The sequence below is a fragment of the Ammospiza nelsoni genome, chromosome 9, assembly GCF_027579445.1.
Source record: "Ammospiza nelsoni isolate bAmmNel1 chromosome 9, bAmmNel1.pri, whole genome shotgun sequence".
In the NCBI taxonomy this organism is placed as follows: Eukaryota; Metazoa; Chordata; class Aves; order Passeriformes; family Passerellidae; genus Ammospiza; species Ammospiza nelsoni.
Genome location: NC_080641.1, coordinates 9819023 through 9840917, shown reverse-complemented (window position 1 = coordinate 9840917; position 21895 = coordinate 9819023). Strand labels below are relative to the sequence as shown.

Sequence of the window (21895 nt, the reverse complement as noted above, 5' to 3'; positions counted from 1 at the left end):
ATGATGAGGTGTCTCCAGGCTCGGTGGCCTCTGCTGGGATGACCAAAGCTGTGATGTTAAAATGTACCTGATTAACTGGGCACTTGATGGGCTTTAATGTGAGCTCAGCTGGCCTTCCTCCTAAGGGACTGGTGCTTAATTGGGTTAAGGCTGCTTGGGAGCCTCCTGCAGTTTAAGCCTTGCCTTCAAAAGCTGATCCAGATTAACCTCCCTGAAAGTCTCTGGTGGACAACCACGAGAAAGGAGGAATCACTCCGAGGTGTCCCCATGCACCTGAGCCTTGTCAGGAGATGTCCAGCTGCATGTCGTTGGACCTGAGAGCATAAAGGGTGTCAAATTGAGAGCAGTGAGGCAATGAGGCGTCTTGGGGCCAGAGCTGACCTGCCCAGGCCTTAATCCCAGCCAGATGGTAAAACAGCATTCCAATTAGCTGCTCCCTTTCCTTCTTTTTCCCCTACTAAAGGAAACCTTACCAGGTCTTTCTTACTGTGAAAGAGGGCAGGAACATGCAAAGTTATTGCAAAAGCTTTGCATATGACCTCAGGCCACTGATGCTGTTGCAGAGAACAGATTCAGCTGTGTGGCAGTACCAGTCCTTGGTTTTTCTGGGTCTGGATTGAAGGCACTTGAGACAGAAGCTCATGTTCAGACTCAAGTGTTTATTATTTCTTATCAGTAAAACAGTCTCACTAGTGGGAGTTGGGCAGCTTTTCATTAGAAGGCACAAAATGGCCAACAATCTCTTGTCATAAGGTCTATCAAGACTAAACTATCCAATTAAGAACTGACACCCAGATTATTTTCCCTTTTAACCCAATAACTGATCCCAAAGAGCCCCATTGGGGACTTTTCTGCCCAATTACAAAATGCCACCCAAACCCATGAAGAAGAGGGAAGAAGAAGCATGAAGAAGAAACCCAGGACAACACCCTGTGCCCTCCATCTTGCTTCCATCCACAACAAACTAAAAATCCCAAACCCTCAATTTCTCACCAAGTGATACACCTACACTGCTCTCTATAATCTATTTCAGACTTTTGTGGATTGCAGTCCATCTTGAAGTCTGGGAAATTTTCTCCTTGAATGAGGGCCAAAGTCAGTGCGCCCCAGAGCAGATAGAGAAATATTCCCAGTGCCCTGGGTTTCCACTCAACTGGTGATGGTGTCTGCTGCTTGTGGTGGTTGATTGTTTGCAGGGTGGATGGCAGAGGGTGTTTTCAGTGATTTTTCCCTGCCTGTAGAGTGGCAGAGACTATGTTGGTCCCATGAGGAATGCATGGCAAGGAGGTTCCCTGCTCAGAACCTGAGCTCTGGCTGCTTTTGAGCTCTCTCTGGCACCTCTTGGAGTCCTACTGGCATGGGCCCAAACATTGTCCTGCTGTATCCAAAGAGCCTCAAGTGCTGGGCTTGGGGCTTTAAAGTGGTGAGGAGGGGAGTGCTTTGGGAGCACCAAAAGTGGCAGTGATGGGTTCACTGGCTTCTGAGCTTGCTGCTTCTAATCTCTAGTACACTTGCTGGGACTGTGGGGGTGCAGTGGTAAACAGGATTTTTTGCTGCAGCCTGATGGCTTGTTGGTGGATGCTTTAAAGTTTTGTGACTGCTTGGATTTGAGCTTATTGGAAAACTGGTCCTTTCCTTGTAGGCAAGTCCCTTCTCTCTGAGCTTTCCTGTGGAAACAGGAAACAGTTTTTAACCTAGCAAAAATAGAGGGAATGTTTTTGGTAGAGCCCATTATATCAGGTGGGCAGGATGCCTCCCCAAGTCTTTTGCTTGTGATGAGATTTGGAGGCTACACCCACGTGAAGGTGCCTCAGCCTACCCAGAGCCCTGGCTTGGGGGTGAAGACCTTCTTGGGGCTTTTGACCTTCTCAAAATGTTGGTTAGTATGGATATAGATATTCTCTGATTGGAGAGTATTTGGGATGTTACCACTGCTTAGTTGCAGGAGCCCAGCAGTGGGATTTTGCTGCCAAGAGAGAGGATTTGGGATGGTGGGGGCCTGTATTGCTGTGGCAGAGGAGGGGGTGGTGGTGGCTCCAGCAGGGAGACCCCCTCTAAGGGAGGCACACCAGGGTCTGACTCAGCCCATCCAACAGCTGGAGGGCAGAGGGATGGCAGAAATTACCTCATTCCAGAGGGAAATAACTGTGTACTGAGGTGCTGCCATCCAAGGGCCTGTGCAGGCTCTGGGGAGCACTTTCCAAAGTCAGAGCATTTCATGTGATACCCTCTGGTGGGGCCAGAGCTCTGCTGTGTTACCCTGTGGGGCTGGAAGAGCAGCACAAGAGTGTAGAGGTGTTTAGTAGCTACAAGGGGAGGTTCCCAGTCCCATCTTGATGTGCACAAATCTTCCCTGCTTTTTTGGGGGGTGTTAAATCTGGAAATAAAATCACAGTAATGCACTTTTTTTCTTGCCAAGGTAGCAAGCTTGGGGTTAATTCCCAACAAGCCTCTGTGGGAGGATGAGTCTCACTCGCTCCCAGCCTTCCTGTGAGCATGGAGCTGCCAGGCAGCGAGTTCCTGGAGGAACCTGCTCGGTTCCCCGGGGGTGAGCACATCTCTGTGGGAGAGGGAGAACATGATCTGCGTGTGAGCGAGGGCACAGACCCCTGCCCCGTGGCTGTGGGCAGTCGGGGTGCTTTTGGGGAAAACATCTGTCCCAGATGTGAGCTATTGTTCTTGCAAACCCCGCCGACTCGGGGGCTCACTCGAGGGGGGCTGATTGTGTTGGGATGGCAATTGTGAAGGAACAGCGTGTGTCCCACGGCTGGGAGGGGTCACTCTTTGTTAGGCCTCCCCAGGGCTCCTCCTCATGCTGCTGTGCCCTTGCCCGTGGGTGAGGGACACCAGCGAGGCCCTGGCCAGGCCCCTGAGACCCCGGGAGCCGGGGTGGCAGGAGCTTGGCAGCCATGGGCAGGGACACCCGGCGCTGACAGGGCTCTGGGATGGTTCCATCTGCCCCGGGCTGGCAGCCTCAGCCCAAGCCAGGGGAGTCATACTGCTCTTGGTATAACACACTGCTCTTGGTTTGCCTTGGCCCAGCCACCACTGTTATTTAGGAAATCAAATTGCCCCCTTCCAGAGGGCAGTGGGGTGAGTCCAGCAGCACCCAAACCAACTGAGATGGTGTGAAGCACAGGACTTGCTGTGGAGGCTTGAAGATGGACAAGGATGCTGAATGTTTGTGACTGTTGCCTCTTGAGGGCTGTGCTGGGGATGAGAGGCAGCTTTGGTTTTATATTTTTTTTTTTCTGTTAATGTATGATTGTTACACTACAGAATTTCCCCAACAAATTATCTCATGTCCTTTTTATATCTGTGAGGAAGGCATTTTTAGAATACTAGCTTGTGCACTTTCTGCTCTGGCTGGGACACTCAGTTGCCTGGATCTAAAAAAAGTTGGAGGCTTGGGACTTGGTTTTACCCTTAAAAAAATGCATATAAAAAGCAAGTTGGAGATGTTTGGCTTGAACAGATTTCTTTTCTTCTGTCTCAATCCCTTTCCTTACCAATATCATGGTTATAAGATTTTGCCCTTCAGTGAGAAGTTTAGGGTGAATGTTTTGGATCTTGGACATTGCCATCATGGTGTAGAGTGCACAAGGAGGGGTTTATTGACCACAGGGCTGTGTGGTTCCTCTTGAGCAGTTAGCTTAATGCCCTGGGAGCATCATCCTTGCTCAGCAAATTGATCCACTGCCTGCCTGTTACAGCATCCTTATCCTGCCAGTGCCCAGGAATCTGAGCAGAAGTTACATACCAGGGACTGGAAGGGCATCACCCTGATCTTCTGCCACCCTTTTATTGCCTATGCTGCCCTGCTGGTGGATGGGGATGCCCATTGCAGCTGGCTGCAGGCTTGTCTGGCACCAGCAGAAATCCTTGCAGTGTTTGTGGTGCCTTTTCTGCCCTGCTTGTCAGTTTGAGGCTGGATGAAGAAGAGAGACTGGTTTTTTTTTCCCCTCCTTGTCACTTTGGCTGTTTCTGGAGATGGCCTCAAGCTCAGGGTTCTGCCTTTTGCATCCATGCAGAAACCCATTTGTGGTCTGGCCCCTCTTTGCCAGCCATGCCTTCTGTCAGGACTAAGCTGCCTCCTGATACACCTCAGTTCAAAAGCCATAAGGCTTCCCTAAGCCAGGAACATTGTTGTAAGCAAAAAGTAAGATAACTGATTTACAGATCTGTTCTTGTAGCTTAGGTGGGACAAGGCTGATCTGTGCAACCTTAGGCAAAAAAAGACCTGTAAAACTTTGTTCTGGCCTGGGGTGTTTTTCCTCATTTTGCTTAGAAACAAACAATCCAGACAGAAAGGGAACCATCCCTGACTTTGTTTGGCTTGGAAGAGGCTCTAGAATAACTTGCCACCGTTGAGTTCTGCCTCCCAAAACCACACAGGGCTGCAAACACATTTCTCCTTTTCCCTTGCTGCTTCTTGCTTGCCCTCTCTCCCACACACTGTGTGACCCCTTGCCAAAGGAAGGTGAGTGCTCGCCCTGTGCTGTGGATAGCAAGTTCTCCCAGGCTGGTGGTGGGTGCTGGAGCTGGGATGCTGCCTCAGCTGGGCTTTGGAGGGCAAGGCTGGACCCCTCTCCTTCCCTGAGCTGCTGCCTCACTGCCTTTCTCCCAGGCAGAGCTCTTTTTCATTCCCTCCATGGTTCCAAACTGCAGCTTTAACTCATTCTTTTCAATTTTTTTTTACTAACTCCCTGCAACTACAGCTCTTTCCATGTTGTCAAGGATAATGTCTCAGAGAAGCTGTGGCTGCCCTGTCCCTGGAAATGTTTAAGGCCAGGCTGGACAGGGCTTGGAGCAACCTGGTCTAATGGAAAGTGTCCTTGCCAATGGCAGAGGGGTGGAATGAGATGGTCTTCCAGGTCATTTCCAACCTCAACCAACCCATGGTACTTGAACATGGAAGTGGGAGATGCATTACTGGGGTGGAAGCAGGTGGGGAGCCTGGAGTATTTGTCTCCTTTGCTTATTCCAGTGATGAGAACAACAGAAGAGGCAACAGTCTGTGGCTCTGAACTCTCTAATTGTATTTTTGAAGGAGAAGGTTAGAGGGATCAGGAGAACAGATGTCCCTTTGAAATTTGGGAATTTTCATGTTCTTGGGGATTTTTCTGCTTTATTCTAAGGGATCTTGCCAACCCTCCTGTACTGCACACCTGTCCTTGGATCTCCTCTTTGTGGTCACTGAACCCTCAGTTTGGTTTCACAGAGGTAAAAATCTTAGGTCTCTTTGTTCCTGCAGCCTCACAAAAAAGGCAGCCAGGAAGGAGCTGCTCCAATGGTGGGAAAAATGAGGAATAACTGCAGCCTTGTGCTTGGTAGACCTTGGAGAGCTTTTGGGGGTGATAACCCTTAATACATGCCCTAGTTGGAGCAGGGGGCCTTCAGTCAGTGGAATAAATATCAGGGTTTAGTCTGTCCATTGCTTCTTAGCAATTAGTGCATTCCTTTGGAGTTTGCTCCTGTTGATGTCTTTGATATATGTCAACCCCAGACAAACCAAGATTTCTGCCTGGGAATTTCCCTGAAGGAGCCTGTAGGTTGAGTTTAAACCCAAGAGTCTGAGGCACACATGTCTTCTGAGCTCCCAAGGAGTTGCCCTGTGAGCAATGGGTGCATCATCCATGAGAGATGGTCCATGCATGCTCCGCTCCCACCGTGGAAGCATCTGGGAGCCCGGCTGTTCTGAGAGCTCTGCATCATTGCCTGGTCTAATGAAAGACATCCCCAGACCCTCCTGGGGCTCAGATGGGCCATGTGCTTCAGGATGATCTCAGCCATGAGGAAATGGTAAGCCTCTCCGAGGAAGAGATGGCCGTGATTCACTCGGATAGAAATAGAAAAGCCAAGCACGCAAATGGAGACTCCCTATTGACCAGGTTCCTGCCATTTAAATGGGTTTTTACTACCTATTCCAGTATTCATTTGAAAATCACACACATTTACTCATACACACGACAATCAGATTGTTTTTAAGCCATTAAGGCCCATTGGGTCAATAACCAGTGTTTTCAAAAATCTATTAAATTCCCATTTCCGTGGAAATAGAGCTTTTACAATTGATCATGGCTACTGACTCCCATTAAAATAAACCCTAAATGCTATCAACTCCCCCAAGATGTAGAGCACTAAAAGACAGTTTGCCAGGCCAAATTTATCCCAGGGGAAAGTTGATGGCCCATTATGCTTAAGCAACATGAGAATTGTCATATAAGTCAGGAAGTTTATGGGACTTGCATGGATTTGTCTTCCCTGAGGGGTGAAAAGGAAGGTTCATGGGTTGAATCAGTAGTGCTAACATAAGCTCAAAGCCAGACTCCTGTAGGAGATTTTTGGGATCATTTAGCCTATTTTGAGTTAAATTTCAAGTGTGTGTAGAGTTTGGTTGTTTGGCAGAAACAAATTATGCTTTAGGGCTGAGGTGCTGTAAGAAACACTAGATTTGTGGACCAAGTGGTGGCACAGGGTTTCCTATGTTGCTTAACACTGCCCAGCAGAGGTGCTCCAGCCCTCTGATCACCTCTGTGGCCTCCTCTGGGCTCACCCTGACAGGACCACATTTTTGTCATCCTGGTAGCCCCAAATGCTGCAGCTCTGGACCACTGCAGGTGGGGTCTCACAAGAGCAGAGCGGAACGGGCAGTTTCCAGGACATGCACCAAGGCTGGGGGAAGAGCAGTGCAGAAGGAAGGGGTCCCACATCTTGGCTGGGCAGAGGAGCATGGGGAGCTTTGTGCCCCAGCTGTCCTTTCAGACTGGGGCTGTGCAGCTTGCCCTCTCTGGCAGCAGCAGCAGCAGCTCTCGGGCCGCAGGCTCACCGCCGGCGTCAGCCTGAAGCTGCCGTGCCCCTTGGAGGCGAGGTCAGGCAGTCCCTGCAGAGCCAGAGGCCAGGCTTCCCTTGTTTGTCTCCCTTCATGCCTCCTTCAATCAGCTTCACTCTGCTCCCTCCCACAGCCCTGGATTTCTCTGCTGTGTGTGCCTGGCCCAGCGCTCCTCTTCCTCCTGCTGCTGTCTCCCCAAGACCTCTCCTGTTAGGGATGATGTCTGTGCTATGGGGCCGTGTCTTGATGCTTCCATGAGGCCTCTCATGGAAAAGACACCCCTTCCCCTCCAGCAGTGTGGTGGTGTTGGATGGTATTTGTGATGGGAATGGAGCAGGCAGTGGACTGAATTGGTCCTTTCCTCCCTAAGAGAGTTTAATTTGAGACAGGTGGAGAGGAATCTATGGGTTTGTGTTCCTGGATGAACTGCAGACAGTCATCCCTAGAACAAGTGTTGTGGGACTTTCTCTTGCAGTGGGTTCTGTGTCAGGCAGCAGAACCACTTGGGGTTATTGGTGGTTGGCCTTGGGGCTTTTTGCAGGACAGGACTGACTCCTCCAGGAGCTCAGGAGAGAATGACTACAGGTCTATCAAATAGCCACAACCATCAGCTTTTTGGTTTTGGGTTTTTTTTTTTTTTTGGAAACTGAAAAGCAACTTGAACAAAATGCTGTCTGAGTCCCAGTGGGTATGTCTCAAAAACCTTATTTCCTCCAAAGGTATGCCAGGGCTGGTGGTAGCTCAGGGCTATCTGGGGAGCCTACACAGACACATGGAGATGTGCTGGGATTCCCAGCACAGCCATCCCCAGGGGCCCTTGGACAGGCTGTGGTGCCCATTATGTGCGTGGCAGCAAGCAGCTGAGCGAGGCAGTGAGCCTGCCCTCAGGCCACAAATATCACAAACCCAGTGTTTTTCTGTGATCCCAGCATTTGATGCACATGTGCTCTCCGTTGGCACTGGTGTCCTGAGGGTGCCCACTATGGTGTGAGAACACAGCTGGGGGTTAACCTCTCCTGAGGCTTATTCTCTTGTATTCAGCTCTCATCCTCAGTTCAGACCCTAAAACATGAGTACCAACATGCAACCTGCCTTAAAACTGATCTCTGCCCTCTTGCCCTGCGTGTAAGCTGTCAACAGAGCTATAACAAGATCCAGAGAGGAAAGCAGCATGTGGCAGAGAAGCAAACAGTCTCTGGGCAGGCTGGTAGGGAGGAATTAACACAGCTTTCCTCTAAACCAGGTGTCCTGCTCTGATGCCAGAGGCAAAGACAACTCCTTGATGCCTGACTGTGGCTTTGCTCTGTGTTAAGGAGAACTTTGTATGGAAGTCAGCTGTGATGATTGTGGAAGTCCTGTCAAATGCCTCTGAGTCAGGATCAGAGGAGCTGTCTCCAAGGGACATATTACAGTAGGGATCTGCTATTGACCTCCAAACCAAGATGATAAGGCCAGCAAAGCAATATTTGAGTAATTTAAGCTCTGAGTCATCACAACTTTGTTCTTCTGGGTGACTTCAATTTCCCAGATATCTGTTGGTAGAATGATACAGCAGCTCACAGATCATCCATAAGTTTCCTGGAATGTGTAGAGGTCTGCTCCTCACACAAGTGTTGGATGTGCCAGCCAGGAATGAGGCACTGCTGGACTTGCTACTCACAAACCAATCATACCTGGCCTGTAAGAGCTTGGCTAGTGGTAGTCTTGCCTGCAGTGATCACAATATTGTGGATTTTGGATTCTGCTACAGTGCTGGTGGTTAGTGCTAAGACAAAGGTTTCAGATTTTTGAAGAGTAAAATTGCAGCTGGCCCAAAGCTCAGTTAGGAGGGATTCACTTCCATGCAGGCTAAAGGGGTGAGTGCTAGGAGTTCTCAAGAGCACTCTCCTAGAACCACAAAAACAGTTCATCCCCTTTCAAGGTGAGAGAACCAGGTGGGAACAGGACTTTAGAGAGAGGACAACTCAATCAGTGTGTTTCCTTGTCATCCTTGTTCACCCTCTCAGACATCTCTGCAAGTCCCCTATCAGCTCTTTTCCAGTCCTTCTGGATCCAAGGTGGCATTTCCCTGCAAGTGTATTACATCCACTGAGTTTTATCTACGAATATTTGTATTTCTGCACACTTCCCTTTTGCTTTTTGCCCCCTGCTCTATATTCCTACATATTACTATATCCCATGCTTTTGGAGTTGGGACTTGCCACCTCCCCAGTGGTCTGTCATCCACCCAGTCCCACTGACACTTCAGCCCCAATCCAACTGCTGCCACCTTTGGTTTTTTTGGGTTTTTTTTTTTTTGCTTTTTTTGTCTTTATCTTGAGCTCTGCTCCACTACCATGTAGTCAAACGTGGAAAAAGGTTTGCGACCATACTGTAATTTTGTCCAGAGATGCACCTCAATTACACTGAGCTTCAGCTCCTCAGCAGATCTGCTTCTTCCTTCTTTTGCCCTTATTTCTGAAAGGATCTTTAACTCTTTGTTTTCACTGGAGTCAGCTTCATTTCAGGGCATTCCATTTCCCTGACAGCTATGATGCAGCAGTGTCTGCTGGTCAGTCCTGGTTTTCAATTCTTCATTCAAGACCTCTGTTCATCCCTCCATTTAAGTTGATCTGAATCCACTCATTACAAGTTAAGGCCAAGTTTTCTCTCTCTCATCTGCTCTTTCATAATTTGTGCACTGCTTACCAAAACCAGGTCTAAAATAGCATTGCCTTTGGCTGATTCAGTGATGATTTAGTGAACAACCTTTTAGCCAACACTTCCAGGAATATCTGGGCCATGCCATTGTTAGCAGCACTTATTTTTCAGCCTATCTCAGGGCAAAATGCCCTGCAGGCTTTCTGGTCTAACACTGATGTTAATGTATTTCTTTCCCAAATCTGACCTCAAGGAGTTGTGTACTACCCTCTGATGTAACAGAGCTGTGTGCTAGCAATCTGCAGCCCTCTAGCTCCCTGTCCCCTGTAAATCTCTTGTGGAAGGGTCATAGCCTTGAACTACAATGTGTCTTTTTGATCCCATCTGCAGCTTTTGCCAGTACAGCTCTCTGACCCTTCAGCATCTCCTACTGCCTCAGTCCCATGCTCACACATGGAGATTGAGAGTTATCTCTGAATCCAACAGGAATGGCTCATACATGAGGGAGCCTCCTGATCCTGAAGGATTCTGTTTTGCCCTCCCACCCTCTTTGGCATCTACTCAGCCACCCATGCAAAACTTAAACTGTCCTGCTGGTGATGGCAGCTCTTCTACTCGTGCTGCCGGTGCCTCAGAGGTGGATTTTTCCAGCCATGTCCAAGAACTGTGTGATATCCTCATCCCTTGTGGACTCAAATGCTCTTTGGCTGGAGTCCAGCACCCAGTGAAGTTGATGAAAGGCTCCTGAGCACTACAGAGGGTATTATTCCAGCAGTGTTGTGCTTCCCGTGATCCCAGGGGAATGTCTGGCTCTTTCTCAGCCTTCCCTTCCCATCTTGCATGTGTTTTGTATCTGGCTGTGTTACCAAAGCCTGTCCAGATGAGAGTCATTTGGATGTTACTGCCTTGTCAAGTTGTCATGATGCTGGCAGAGAATGTTTGTGGTGTACCAGCAGTGTGCTGGACTGGAGTCAGAGCTCCCAGACATGGTCATGGGGATGCAAATAGGCTCACTAAGTACAGAAGGACTCAAAAACACAGCATCCCCCCAGCTGTGTTCATGCCAGAACTTTTGGGGCAGGTAAACCCAGAGTGTGAGGCATCTGCAATTACGAGAATGACCACCAGCCTCGTCTGGAAACAGAGCAGGTAACTCCTCATCCTCTGTGCCAGGGTCACACACAGAGGAGTGCTTTGGTGGGCCAAAATGGAAGATATCCACTTTGGCTCACCACCTAGAGAAGCATCTCCCTTCACAGATGAATTTAGAGAGTCTGTTCTCCCAAAATGTTCACACCATTTGGATCAGCACCTGTCTTTGTGGATTGAGCTGTGGTTCAGAGACAAGGTTGCTGTGTTTGTCATTAACCCTTTGCAGCCTTGGAGAAATGTTTTACCCCCACACTAAAAATGTTGTTGGCAGACTGGTGCTCATTTCTGGGAAGTCTGAGGGATTCCTCATTTGTCAAGCAGAGGTTTGGGGGAAAAGGGAGCCTCTCTGCTTGCAGGAAGTAGGAAGAGGAATTTCCTTGCAGTGGTTGAAAAACATGAAAGCAGTGCCAGGAATCCCCTGTGACTTCTTTAGGCTGTATGGTTAGCTGGAGCTGGCTGGGTCTCAAGTATTTTCCAGTTGTCCATGGAGGGCATTTGGACAGCTTCCACCCAACCCCACTCCCACATCCCCTCTGAAAGGTCTACAGGGAAAAGACTCCTATTTTTGAATTGCAGTGGAATTCCTGTGGCATTACATGCTGCACCCTTTGTGGTACCCAGAGAATTCAGTTTGATTTGTGGTACTGCAGGGGGTATGTGCTGGCCTTGCTTTTCATTTGGAGGTGCCATCTTTTGTGTCCTGCTCATCATGGCCACTGTGCCCCCAAGGCTTCCTGTTATGGTGTAGCTGTCACTAAAAAGTGCCACTCTTGCTCTTCTCCCACATCAGGCTTGTTTTACAGCTTGACTGTGTTTTGTGCTGGCAGATCCTCTCCTCTCTTCCACTTGCCCACCAGCAATGGTCCTGCTGTTGCTCCCAGAAATTTGTGCTGGAAAAGCTGCAACAGCTCTGTCTCTCCTGGGTGTATCAAGTCTTCTCCTTTGACCAAGCCAGCTCAGTGCCTGACTTACAACCAGGTTAGGAAGGTGTTGTCTCCCCTGTGGTCAGGACAAAAGGTTCCAAGGAAAAGCCTGAGAAAAGAATGTGACTTCTCCAGGGAGGTCTGGGATCACAGGTGGAGTATGATTTTTTCAACTGCTCAGAAAGGGAACTTTGGTTCTTTAGACTTTAATAAAGTAAGGTCTACTGCAGTAACAGTTTACCATGCAAATCTACTTTCATCTGATGACTTTTCTCCCTTGATATGAAGGGGTGACACAGGGAAGATGGAGCAGGACTCCAAGAAGACAATTGTCAGGAAGCAATGGACATAATTGGGAATGTAAGAAATTTGGATTAGACATTAGAAATTATTTTTAACTTGAGGATGCTTGGACACTAGAATAAATTGCCCAGAAAGTTTGGGAAACCTCTGTCCTTGAGGCTGTTGAGGCCCCAGATGACCTTGAACAGTGCAATCTAATTAGATTAGTTTTGAGCAGGGGGATCAGAATGACCTGTGGAGATCCTCTCAGTCTGCAGTGGAGTCTCTGATTATGCTGTTCTGTGGTGACAGTCACTAAAGCTGCTCCATCTTCTTTTCCTTTTTCCAGCAGCAAGAAGCATCACACGATGACAGCCCCTCATACAAGTAAAACAGGATGCAGTGTGGTGCCTTAGTGTCAGGCCATCAAACAGTGCCATTCAGCAGAACTCTGAGCCAATATCTGCTGTTGTAAGGGAATCCACCATTTTTGGGCTCACCCCTTCAAATACCATCATTTTGGATGGTGCTCATTCCCATTCTCATGCCTAATAATGTCATTCCATAGCCTTCCCATCCCTAATCTTTCTCTACTGTTGCACATACTCTTCTTGCAAGCTTCACTCTTCCAGGGCTGCAAGTGCTCCCCCAGCTCCAGGTGGCATCACCACACAGCTGGCTTGGATGCCCTTGGAAAAACATTGACTTTGAATCTGTCAAACCTGATGTCCCATCTCTGTCTCTTTTGTCCTCTACCCTGTTCTTTGGGGTTGGTTTGTTTTCCTTCTTTCCTTCCTTCCAGCTGATAGCTGTACCTTCACGTACCCTTCTGTCCTTCCTTTGTGCTTCCATGTTGGGTTTCCCATCCTACTGTAAATATCATCTAGTTTGGAATACTCTAGTCTTGTAGGCATTGGAAAATGATTTGGGAAGCAGAGGAGGCTTTAGGCTGTTTGTGAAGACCAAAGGCTGCTCTGCCTTCACCTCGGTGAAAATCACAGAAGCACTGAAGGAGGTGGAGAGCCTGACCTTGGCAGGAAGCAAAAGGGTCAGATGCCAGTTGGATGCTCTTTGTCTAACCTAAGGATGCCAGCAGGAAATGTAGTTTGAGGGGAAGTGGAGTTGCCCATTCTAGAATTGTTCTGCTCACATCTTTGGGGATGTTAGCAGAATATTTGTGCTTTCTGTACCATAGCAGGTGAAATTAGGGTCCTTTCTTCTCCTTGCCTATCCAACCCATCTGAACAGCTGTCAGTGCTGGAACTGCTCCCTCTAACCCTTACACATCCCTGAACCATCCAGATCTCTCAATGGAGGACATTAGTTATTTATAATTAAGCCTTGACAAAAAATGTTGCTAATGTCAAGGGAATGGCAGGCGACAGCCAGAAAAACATCATGTCTCCAGAAGAGGGACTGCAGGAATATCCCTCTGAATAGGGCTGACGTCGGCTCTTGGAATTTGGACAGCCTGGAAGGCTTTGGGGCTATTTTTCCGAGATATCATAGGTCAGGAATTGATGCTATTTTTAAGTCTATGTCCCCCGAGCAGCTTTGATGAGTGAAGGAGACTTTCTCTCCCCCTTCCCCACCCTTATGCTCTATTTCTATGAAATTTTTGCTTCTATTCCTTCCGAGTCATGCCACAAGTATGTCCTTCAGGTTTGTTTATCCTTCTCACTATCTGTTCCTCCCGGCCTGCTCCCGCCTTGGTTGGGTTGGAGGGGTGGCGTCAGCGTGGCGCGTGTCTGGGATGCTCAGGCCAGACATCACAGGCAAAGGATCGAGTTCTCCTAATTTGTCCTTTCCGGTTGGGAGAGTTTTCTCTCCACAAGCTGATGTGGCTGGGGAAAGTGTTCTGGGAATGCTGCTTTGTGGTGGGAGATCTCAGGGCCTGGTGAAGACAAGCTGGTCATCTCATCTCGCCACATAGCCCAGCCAAGATCTGTCTGAAGTCACTGAATCTTTGGAGCTCCTGGGAACATGGGTCAGATGCCTCCAGCCTGGGATGGTTTTTTGGGGCTCACTGGTAGGAGAGAGGCAGTCAGAAGACTCTGATTATCTGACACCTCCCAAGTCAGCAGTGGCTTTTGAAAGCCTCTGCTGTTTCAGGTCCAGGGAAATAGCCCTTGGGTTTTCCCAGCTCTGTTCCACATGCCACCCTGCTCTAGTTTATTTCTGGAATCCTTTATTTTTTTCATTTTTTTATTCTTCTCTTCAATTTGCTGTAGCAACTTTTTTCTTTCTAAACAAGCCTGTTGGTGTAACAGCTTGACTAGGGATCTTGCCATTTCAAACAAGAAAGGAAAAGGGTTTCCTTTCTCACTTCACATCTCAGATGAGAACGTGCCTTTTTCCCCTTAGCCCATCCTCAGCTTCATCCTCCTGTCTGTCATCCCATGTAATGAGGAATGCACTAATGGGCATCACTGCTAAAGGACACCACCAGAAGCAGCTTGTTCAAACAGAGCTGGTGTTCCTTCATGGTGAGCCCAGTGTACAGAAACAGCTGTGCTCCCTTCAGAATCTCTCCACACAGCTCAAAGGTGCCAGTTGCTCCTGGAAGCATGGGAATAAATGAAATGCTTTCTGCCACCTTAATGTTGCTGTTGGCCTCATGCTGCAGGTTTAGTCATTCTTATGACATATTTCCACAATGGTGTGTTTCCATCATCATTCCACAGTGATGTATTTAAAGCCTTTCCATGAGTTGTTTTTTTTTTCTTGCTCAGAATCTCTTAAATGAATGGCTTCACAAACTGTGGGCCAGGGTCTTCAAGTTTTAAAGACTTAGAGACAAGTCATAGAAATGTGGAGACAATGAGGTTTATGGCACAGATGGTGGAAATGGTAGTGCCTAATTTATAGAATCATAGAATATCCTAAGATGTAAGGGACCCACAAGGATCATTAAAGTCCGTTTAAAAGGGTACCTGGCATTTGCAGCACAGTCCAAGACCCTAAAATTCCATTGCTATTATTACTGGAATTATTATTGCTGATATTAGGTTAGACTTTGATTGTTTTGCATAGTTGAGGACATAAACTCCCTAAAGACCAGTGCTGGGATTGATGTTCTGGTGAATGTGATACAGTCTTTTGACCTGTGCAGAAACACTCACATAGAGGGAAGAGTGAAACCTAAATTTCCTGACTGCTACCCACCTCTCCTAGCCCATTACCTTCCTGTGGCCTTTAGAAATGGATGTCTTGGATATCACATTCCAGTGTTTTTTCAACTCTTTATTCCCAGCTCTGAAGACAGGAGGAGAGACAGCCAGCAGTGTTGTCAGGAGACTTTCCCCTCTAAACTTGCCCTTTGATGAATCTGGCTCCAGAGATTGCTGTCTTCTCATTAAGCTTATTTTGGGAAATCTTGCTTTTTCTCTGCTGGCTCCTGTAGACATCCCAAACCTCATCTGAAAGATCCAGATCATGAGCAGAGGGGGCAGTCTTCTCCAAAGTCCATTTTGAGCAGAGCTGCAAGAAAATTTTTTTAATTTTTTTTTTTTTTTTGAGCATGTTCCAAGATATCTTTTGCTCGTACTCTTCCTTTGCAATTCCCTGGGATGTGTTTGGATGAGAGATGTGGCTGTGCACTGCTGGGACACCCTTGTTTTTACCACATACTGCCATCTCTGGCATACTGGTTTTCCTGGGGAAAGGGATAGAATGGAAGCCCAGAAAGGCTAGAGAAGCTGGAGAAGACACTTCTCAGCCCCAGCTGACAAACCCTCTCTGCTCTCAACAGTAAGGTGTGGTGTACATTCCTATCAGGGCAGCCCCTGAAAAACCCTTGTTAGAAGCAGTTGAGTTCTGGATTAATTCTTCTCTCCTTCCAACTCAAATTCTGCTTTTCTGATGACAAACCCCCTCTCTTTTCCCTAGCATGACAAACCTCTGCATTTCCTTCCTCATCTCATATTTTCTCCTCCTGTTTTATCATATTTTATCATTTATTCTCATATTTTGTGGGGCTTCTTTTGTTGCCATGGTTGGAAAAGCCTTGTCTGGGATGAGAACTCACCAACAAAGCTACTGTAATGAGCAAAACTTCTTCAGGTTTGCATGAGTGCCTTCCACCCACACCCAAACCCCTCACTACATGAACTTGCACCTTACAGAGCAGAGTTTGCAGTGTCACAGGACATCCTGTGGAAATGCTGAATATCTCAGTGCTTTAACACGCTCTCGGTTTCAGAGCTGAGGTTGTCTCCAGGTCTGGTCCAGACACTTTTCCCTCTGAAACAAGACTCAACAGCCCAGGTTCCTCATGTCAGGTTGCAGGAGACACTTGGCACTGTCAAAGCAGCCCTGAGTTGGCACTGGTGCCAGCTTGGGTCTGGGAGGCATCCTGCACAATGCGGAATTTCAGGAGCCAGCCGGCCACTCTGGGCCACAAGGCCCCTGAACACCAATGCTCCTTTGTAGGATGTCTCTGGGTGGCTCCCACTTTTCCTCACTTTTTCTCCTCCCTCTCTTTGGAATGTGTGATGAATATTTCCTCTCTTTTGACATTTCAGGGCTTACATGAGCGTGAAGGAGCTGAAGGAGGCTCTGAAGCTGAACAGCACCCATTTCCTCAATATTTACTTTGCCAGTTCGGTGAGGGAAGAGTTGGCTGGTGCTGCCACATGGCCGTGGGACAAAGAGGCCCTCAGTCACCTGGGTAAGTAGCTTATCCCATTCCTGGGGTCTCAGAATTATTGGTTTTCTTCTCTCTTCCTCGACTTGGCAAATAGAGGTGGATGTGTTGTGCTTCAGCGTTGTGGATGTTTCATACGAAGGTCACAATAACAGGATTTGGGTGTACCAACAGCTGCTGCTGCAAGGAAAACAGCTGTCTATTCTCTGAATCCATGTGGGTAGGGTTGTGAGATTACCCACTGACAAGGGGCTTCAACATTGTTATGAGAAACTTTTGATGGTGAAGGTAGTGGGACTACAGTTTTACCATAAGAGCAGGCTCTGGAGAGAGTTCTACTCACATTTGGTTTCTCCTGAACGTTCAAGGTCTACCTTTTAGTATTCTGGAGACAGTGAATTTCACTCTGCAGTACATAATAGCAAACAGATACAAACCAGAAGTGTCAGTGTTCTCAGAGCTGGGATGGTAGATTTCAGCAACTCCAGGGCTGCCCAGGCAGCAGCCAGAACTGGCCACTTCCGAATCCAGCTGCAAGTGTGAGGATAACTATCAAATTTTACCATGTTTTTATAACTTGGCCTATTACCTGCTGGAGGCAAGGTTCTCCTTGGCCTCAGAGGATTCAGGGCGGACCCTTAAGGTCATCAGTCCTCGTAGGCTGCAAAAGAGCCAAAACGTCTACTGGTTCCCTAGAATGTGGTTGTTTTGTGCATTTCCTGCTATTTCTGTTGTTTCGCTTTTTCCTGCCTCTCCTAACACCTCTTCAGTTGTTGGAGTTTTCTGGCAAAGCCCTTTACATTTTGCAGTCAAAATGTCTAAAGTGTTTCTCAATAAGTAACTGGAAATAATTACTCCCGACACCTGCACAGCAGACCTAGACCTTCTGCTTTTACAAGTGCGTGATGTTCGACCCTGAAAAGTTTTATACTGCTGTTAAAGACCTGTTTCAAAGTTCCTTTGTGCCAGTTTCCCTCCCTCAATGAGTTTCAGGGCTGTTTTTTCGATAGCATATTGCTACAGCTGCTTGTTGAGGAAGGCAAATCTCCATGAAATTTATTCTTTCAGTTTTCAGAAATCACTTCCAAGGCTCAGCTTGACAATCATCTGACTGCAGCAAGTGCTTCAGCCACACACATTCCCCTCAGACCTCTCCCAATGGCCTGCAAGCCGTTGTACAGAGGGGTAATTGGGGTGACTGGTCTCATCAAAAGCCTTCATTTAGCTCCAGTCTCTGAGCTTGTGTCCAGCCAGGGACATGAGAAATGGCACCATCTGGAAATGCTGGATCAGGGCTTTAGCGTGGAGGTTCAGGGGAAAAGGGGAGTTGTCTTGACTCTGGTGCCAGAGCTGTGAAGTATGAAGCTGGATCTGAACTTCTTTGAGTCTCTGGCATGAGCTGAAGACTTTGGTTCAAGACTGTCCTTGGTTTTAGATTTAATGAGCTGGGAAGGGCGGGTGATGGACTCTGTTCTCCTTAACAGTGAGCTGCACCACATCATCATTTGCTTTGTACCATGCACAATGTACATTATTGTCCCACACAGGAGATACTCAGGACTGAGGAGGCCATGAATGTGTGGCTTTTGACAAAACCTCTCACTAGAGGCTAATGGAGAATCTGAGTGTAGATGTGAAAGGAAAGCAGTGAGTAAAGAGAAGGAAAAGCCTTGGGAGGAGTTAATGGCAGTTTGTGAAAAATTCCTGAGCTTAAGGACCTAGCTATGGCCAGGGGTGTAGACAGGTCTATACACAAGAGGGGTCTGTCTCCAAAAAGACAGACTCCTTTCCTTGTGCTAAATCTTGCTAATCTGTCTATCCTGACCTTAAAATATTAGGGTCAGCATACATCACCTGCACCCCTCATACCTGTCTGCTCCCATGGAGCAGAAATGCCATGCTGATTTTTCCCTACACACATACAGACCCTCCATTCTTTAGTTCTCACAGACCCTCCATGCTTTAGTTCTCTGCACTAATCAAACTGGTTCCTTGGCTTCTCTGAGAAGCCAAACTGCCTCTTGTCTGCAGAGTCTTGGTCGGATTTTGCTCTGTTTGTTTCTCTGAACTGCACTTTCTTAGATGTTTTCAGGAGAAGCATCATGAGACTATCTTCTCCAGCTGCCTTCCCCTCTGCTATTTTAATACTTTGCCACAGCCCAAAGATCACTAGATTTATTGTTCTCCATCATCTCCATCTCTAGAAGTGGTTTAATCTGCCACCTGGATTTTAATCTCCTTATAAACCATTTTTTCATGATCTTTGAGTGTGTTTTTCAGGAGGGTTGACTTCACTTTCCTGTTGGTGTCATCACCTTCTGGAAGTCTTCAGTGAGCTTTGTTTTTCATCCCCTTCTCTTCACAATGCTTCTTTGGGGCTACAAGAATTTACTTGACCATTCATATGCTGGTTACCTACAGTTCTATTGCTCTCCTCCAGACTTTTTTCCTGAGGAAATTTAATTTTCAGGCAGCCTTTCTGAAGGCTTGGGGATAGTTTACCAATAATACAGCCAACAACTACTTTCATTGAAGCATAAAAGACAATTACTGGCTTGGAGTGGCTGAAGTGGTCTATGAAATTTCTATAGACCATGTTTCAGCTGCTATGGAGCTCCCAGAGAAAGAAAACTTGCTGCCAGCAAGCAGCAGAGGTAGGTCTCAGGTCTGTTTGCACCACTCCCTGTGACTATACTGTCTGTCTCAGTCTTTCCACCATAATCACAGTGAGTTCCTCGCAAATTCAGATTTCTTGGAGTCTGGAATGAGTTTTCTGAGAACTTAGAAGTAAATATTTTTAACTACAAAGCAGAAGGAGTTGAAGAAATTCCTTTAAAAAAAATCCTTAACTTTCTGTGGTGGAAAGCCTTGTTCAAAAAACCCAGTAATGTAATAATGCAGATGCTTTGAACTTCATGTGTAGCTGCATGTGAACTGCATAAACGTGGTCAAAAGGCAAGGGAATGGTGAACATTTGATGTTATAAATACTTTCTGTAGTTATATAAGCTGAGGCCAGCTCATATATCTGGCAGAGGTCAGTGGATGCTGAGGGAGGGCCAGCCCTCCCATCCGAGGTACCTTAGGCAATGGCATCTTCCTGTCTGACTAACTGTCATGCATTTGTTCCATTCACGGCTCTGACTCAGTGTTTGGGGAAGACTGGCCCTGCAATGCAGGTTCAGCGTTGTGGTTCACTGTTCAAAGGTCCTGTGGTTACTTGGGAATGTCCTCTGGGGTAGCCCTGACCTAGGAGCAGGTTGGCTTCTTTGGGTCTGGCATGGGCAGGAGTCCTTCAGCATTGCCACAGATCCTGGCCAGCAGCAGAGAATGTCCTGGGAGCAGGAGCTTCCAGGGCTGTGTGAGTAGAGGAGAAGCAGAGTCCACACCAGCACAAATCTGATGGGCCAGGCATCTCTTGTTGCTTTATCAGAGCAGCCTTGGGGACATTACCCGCTCTGCAGCTGGTAGGTCTGGCCTCTCTCCAGGCCAGACCTGACTCTTTCCCGGACTTGGTTGGGTGAGCTAGTCCAAAGAAGTCTCTGGTTCACCTGCCTTGCAGTACTGGACTCCCCTGATACCAGAGGGATATGGAAGTTTTTAGTTTTGTTGTGTGAATGCTGACCTTGTGAACCTCCTTAAGCTGATTCTCAGGCACTGAAGGCCCAGTTTAGCTGATTCCCAGGCACTGAAAGCCCAGTTTAGCTGATTCTCAGGCACTGAAAGCCCAGTTTAGCTGATTCCCAGGCACTGAAAGCCCAGTTTAGCCCTTTGCCCAGGGCAGGAGGAGGCAGAGGTGAGAAGGGAGTGCCTGATCTGCAGTGGAGAGAGAAGGGAGGGTGGTCCTGTTGGGATGTTATGAACACTTCCACATCTTGCCTTCACAGCCAGGATCCTGCAGAGGGGAAACAGAACTTCCTGGTCCAAAGCTGGGAGCACTCCCAGCTCATCAGGGAGCAGTGGGGACAGGGAATGAAGGGATAGGGATGTTCTGGAAGGCAGAGTTCTCAGGCTGTTTCTAATTCTGCCATTTAATTAGTTGTTAAAATGAGTACTAAAAATATGATCATCCTTGTGGAGTGTGGGGGAGGAATGGAATGGGGAAGCCAGCAGAGAGGAGGGGAGGGGACAGGGTACTGTGGCCTTGGCATCCCTCTCTTGTGACAGCTCTCTGCCCCCCTGTACTGGAATCCCATTTATTCCACCACATGGGAAGAGCATTTGGTTTCTGCAGGGAGGAGGGCTGGCTGCCTGGTCCCAGGATGCCCTGTGCCCCTGGTGCCCAGCCCTTTTCCCTGTGGTTACTGCTGCAGGATGCATGCAGGGCTTTCACGTCTCATTTACTTGTTTATGAACACTATTTTCTTTCTGTGTGCACATTCCTCCTTCCAGACCTTTGGGCAGGCAGCCCCCTGCCTTGCTCAGGCTTGGGTTTGGCTGTAGAGATGCCTTTTCTTTCTGTTCTCTCTTCTCTCATGCCCTGTTTTGATTGAAATGAGAAGCAGCTTTTCTTTTATGTGCCCACTGGGTTTCCCATCAATGGGATGCCCTTTGCTATCTATAGCATTTACTAGGGTGGTAATTGAGAGGGTGATGGCTTCCAGAAACCTAAGAGTTGACAGGACAGAACACGAAGGTCCCAGAAGGATTTTTCAGCCTCTGTGCCTTCTTGTCCGTCTCCAGGCAACTAAAGGGTCAAGAGCTGACTGATGGGATGCAAAGTCCTTTGCTCTCTTGTCTCACAACTAGGAAGAAAGGGAATGCAACTACTTTGTGTGACCCATCCTTTGCCTCGAGCCCTGGACAGAAGATCCACACTGTGGGAAGGAAGAGCAATAAACATGAATTTTGAGCTAAGAAATGGTGCCACTTGACAGGTCAGTGGTGCCTCTCAGCCCCTCCATGGGCCACACACGCAGGGTGCTCTGCAGAAGATGCCACCCTCATTTCTCCACCCCTTGTTGGAAGGGCTTGGAGAGAACTGCTCAGGGAGTCTCTGAAGGTCCCTTCCCAGCCCCCAGCTCAGTGTTCACCCAGTGTGGCTCCCCCATGGGAGTCACAGACCTGCTGGTGCCTTGCCAGGGACACTGTGGTCTGAAGAAAACCCTCTCTTGGAAAGAATGCCCTGCACTCGAGGACATGAGTGAACGGAGCTGATCCAGGAGCAGATTTCAAGCAGCCTGTGTGGCTGGAGACAGGATCACACTGTGGCCACCTGCCAGCTCTAACTTTGCTGGCAGGGCAGTGATCATCATCAGCAGAGATGCAGTAGCAGAGGCTCTGCCATGAGGTAGCTGGCACAGTAAATCCTCCAGGGCCCTGCAAAGGAGGGAGCAAGCTGTGCTGGAGCCAACTATTCACCACACTGCCATCCAAGCTGTCTGGGTTAAAAGTAGTTGTGTAAAAACAGCCTCCTGAGGCA

The 21895-nt window shown here is 48.0% G+C and overlaps 1 protein-coding gene across 1 annotated transcript in view; it reads left to right on the top strand.

Annotated features, from left to right (window-relative positions):
• The window catches only part of PAPPA2 (pappalysin 2), an 86841-nt gene that overhangs the window by 10862 nt on the left and 54084 nt on the right, over positions 1–21895 (top strand). Inside the window, exon 3 of the mRNA XM_059478819.1 lies at positions 16353–16498. Within this exon, the coding sequence (XP_059334802.1) occupies positions 16353–16498 (146 nt within the window). The remainder of the gene's footprint in view (positions 1–16352; positions 16499–21895) is intronic.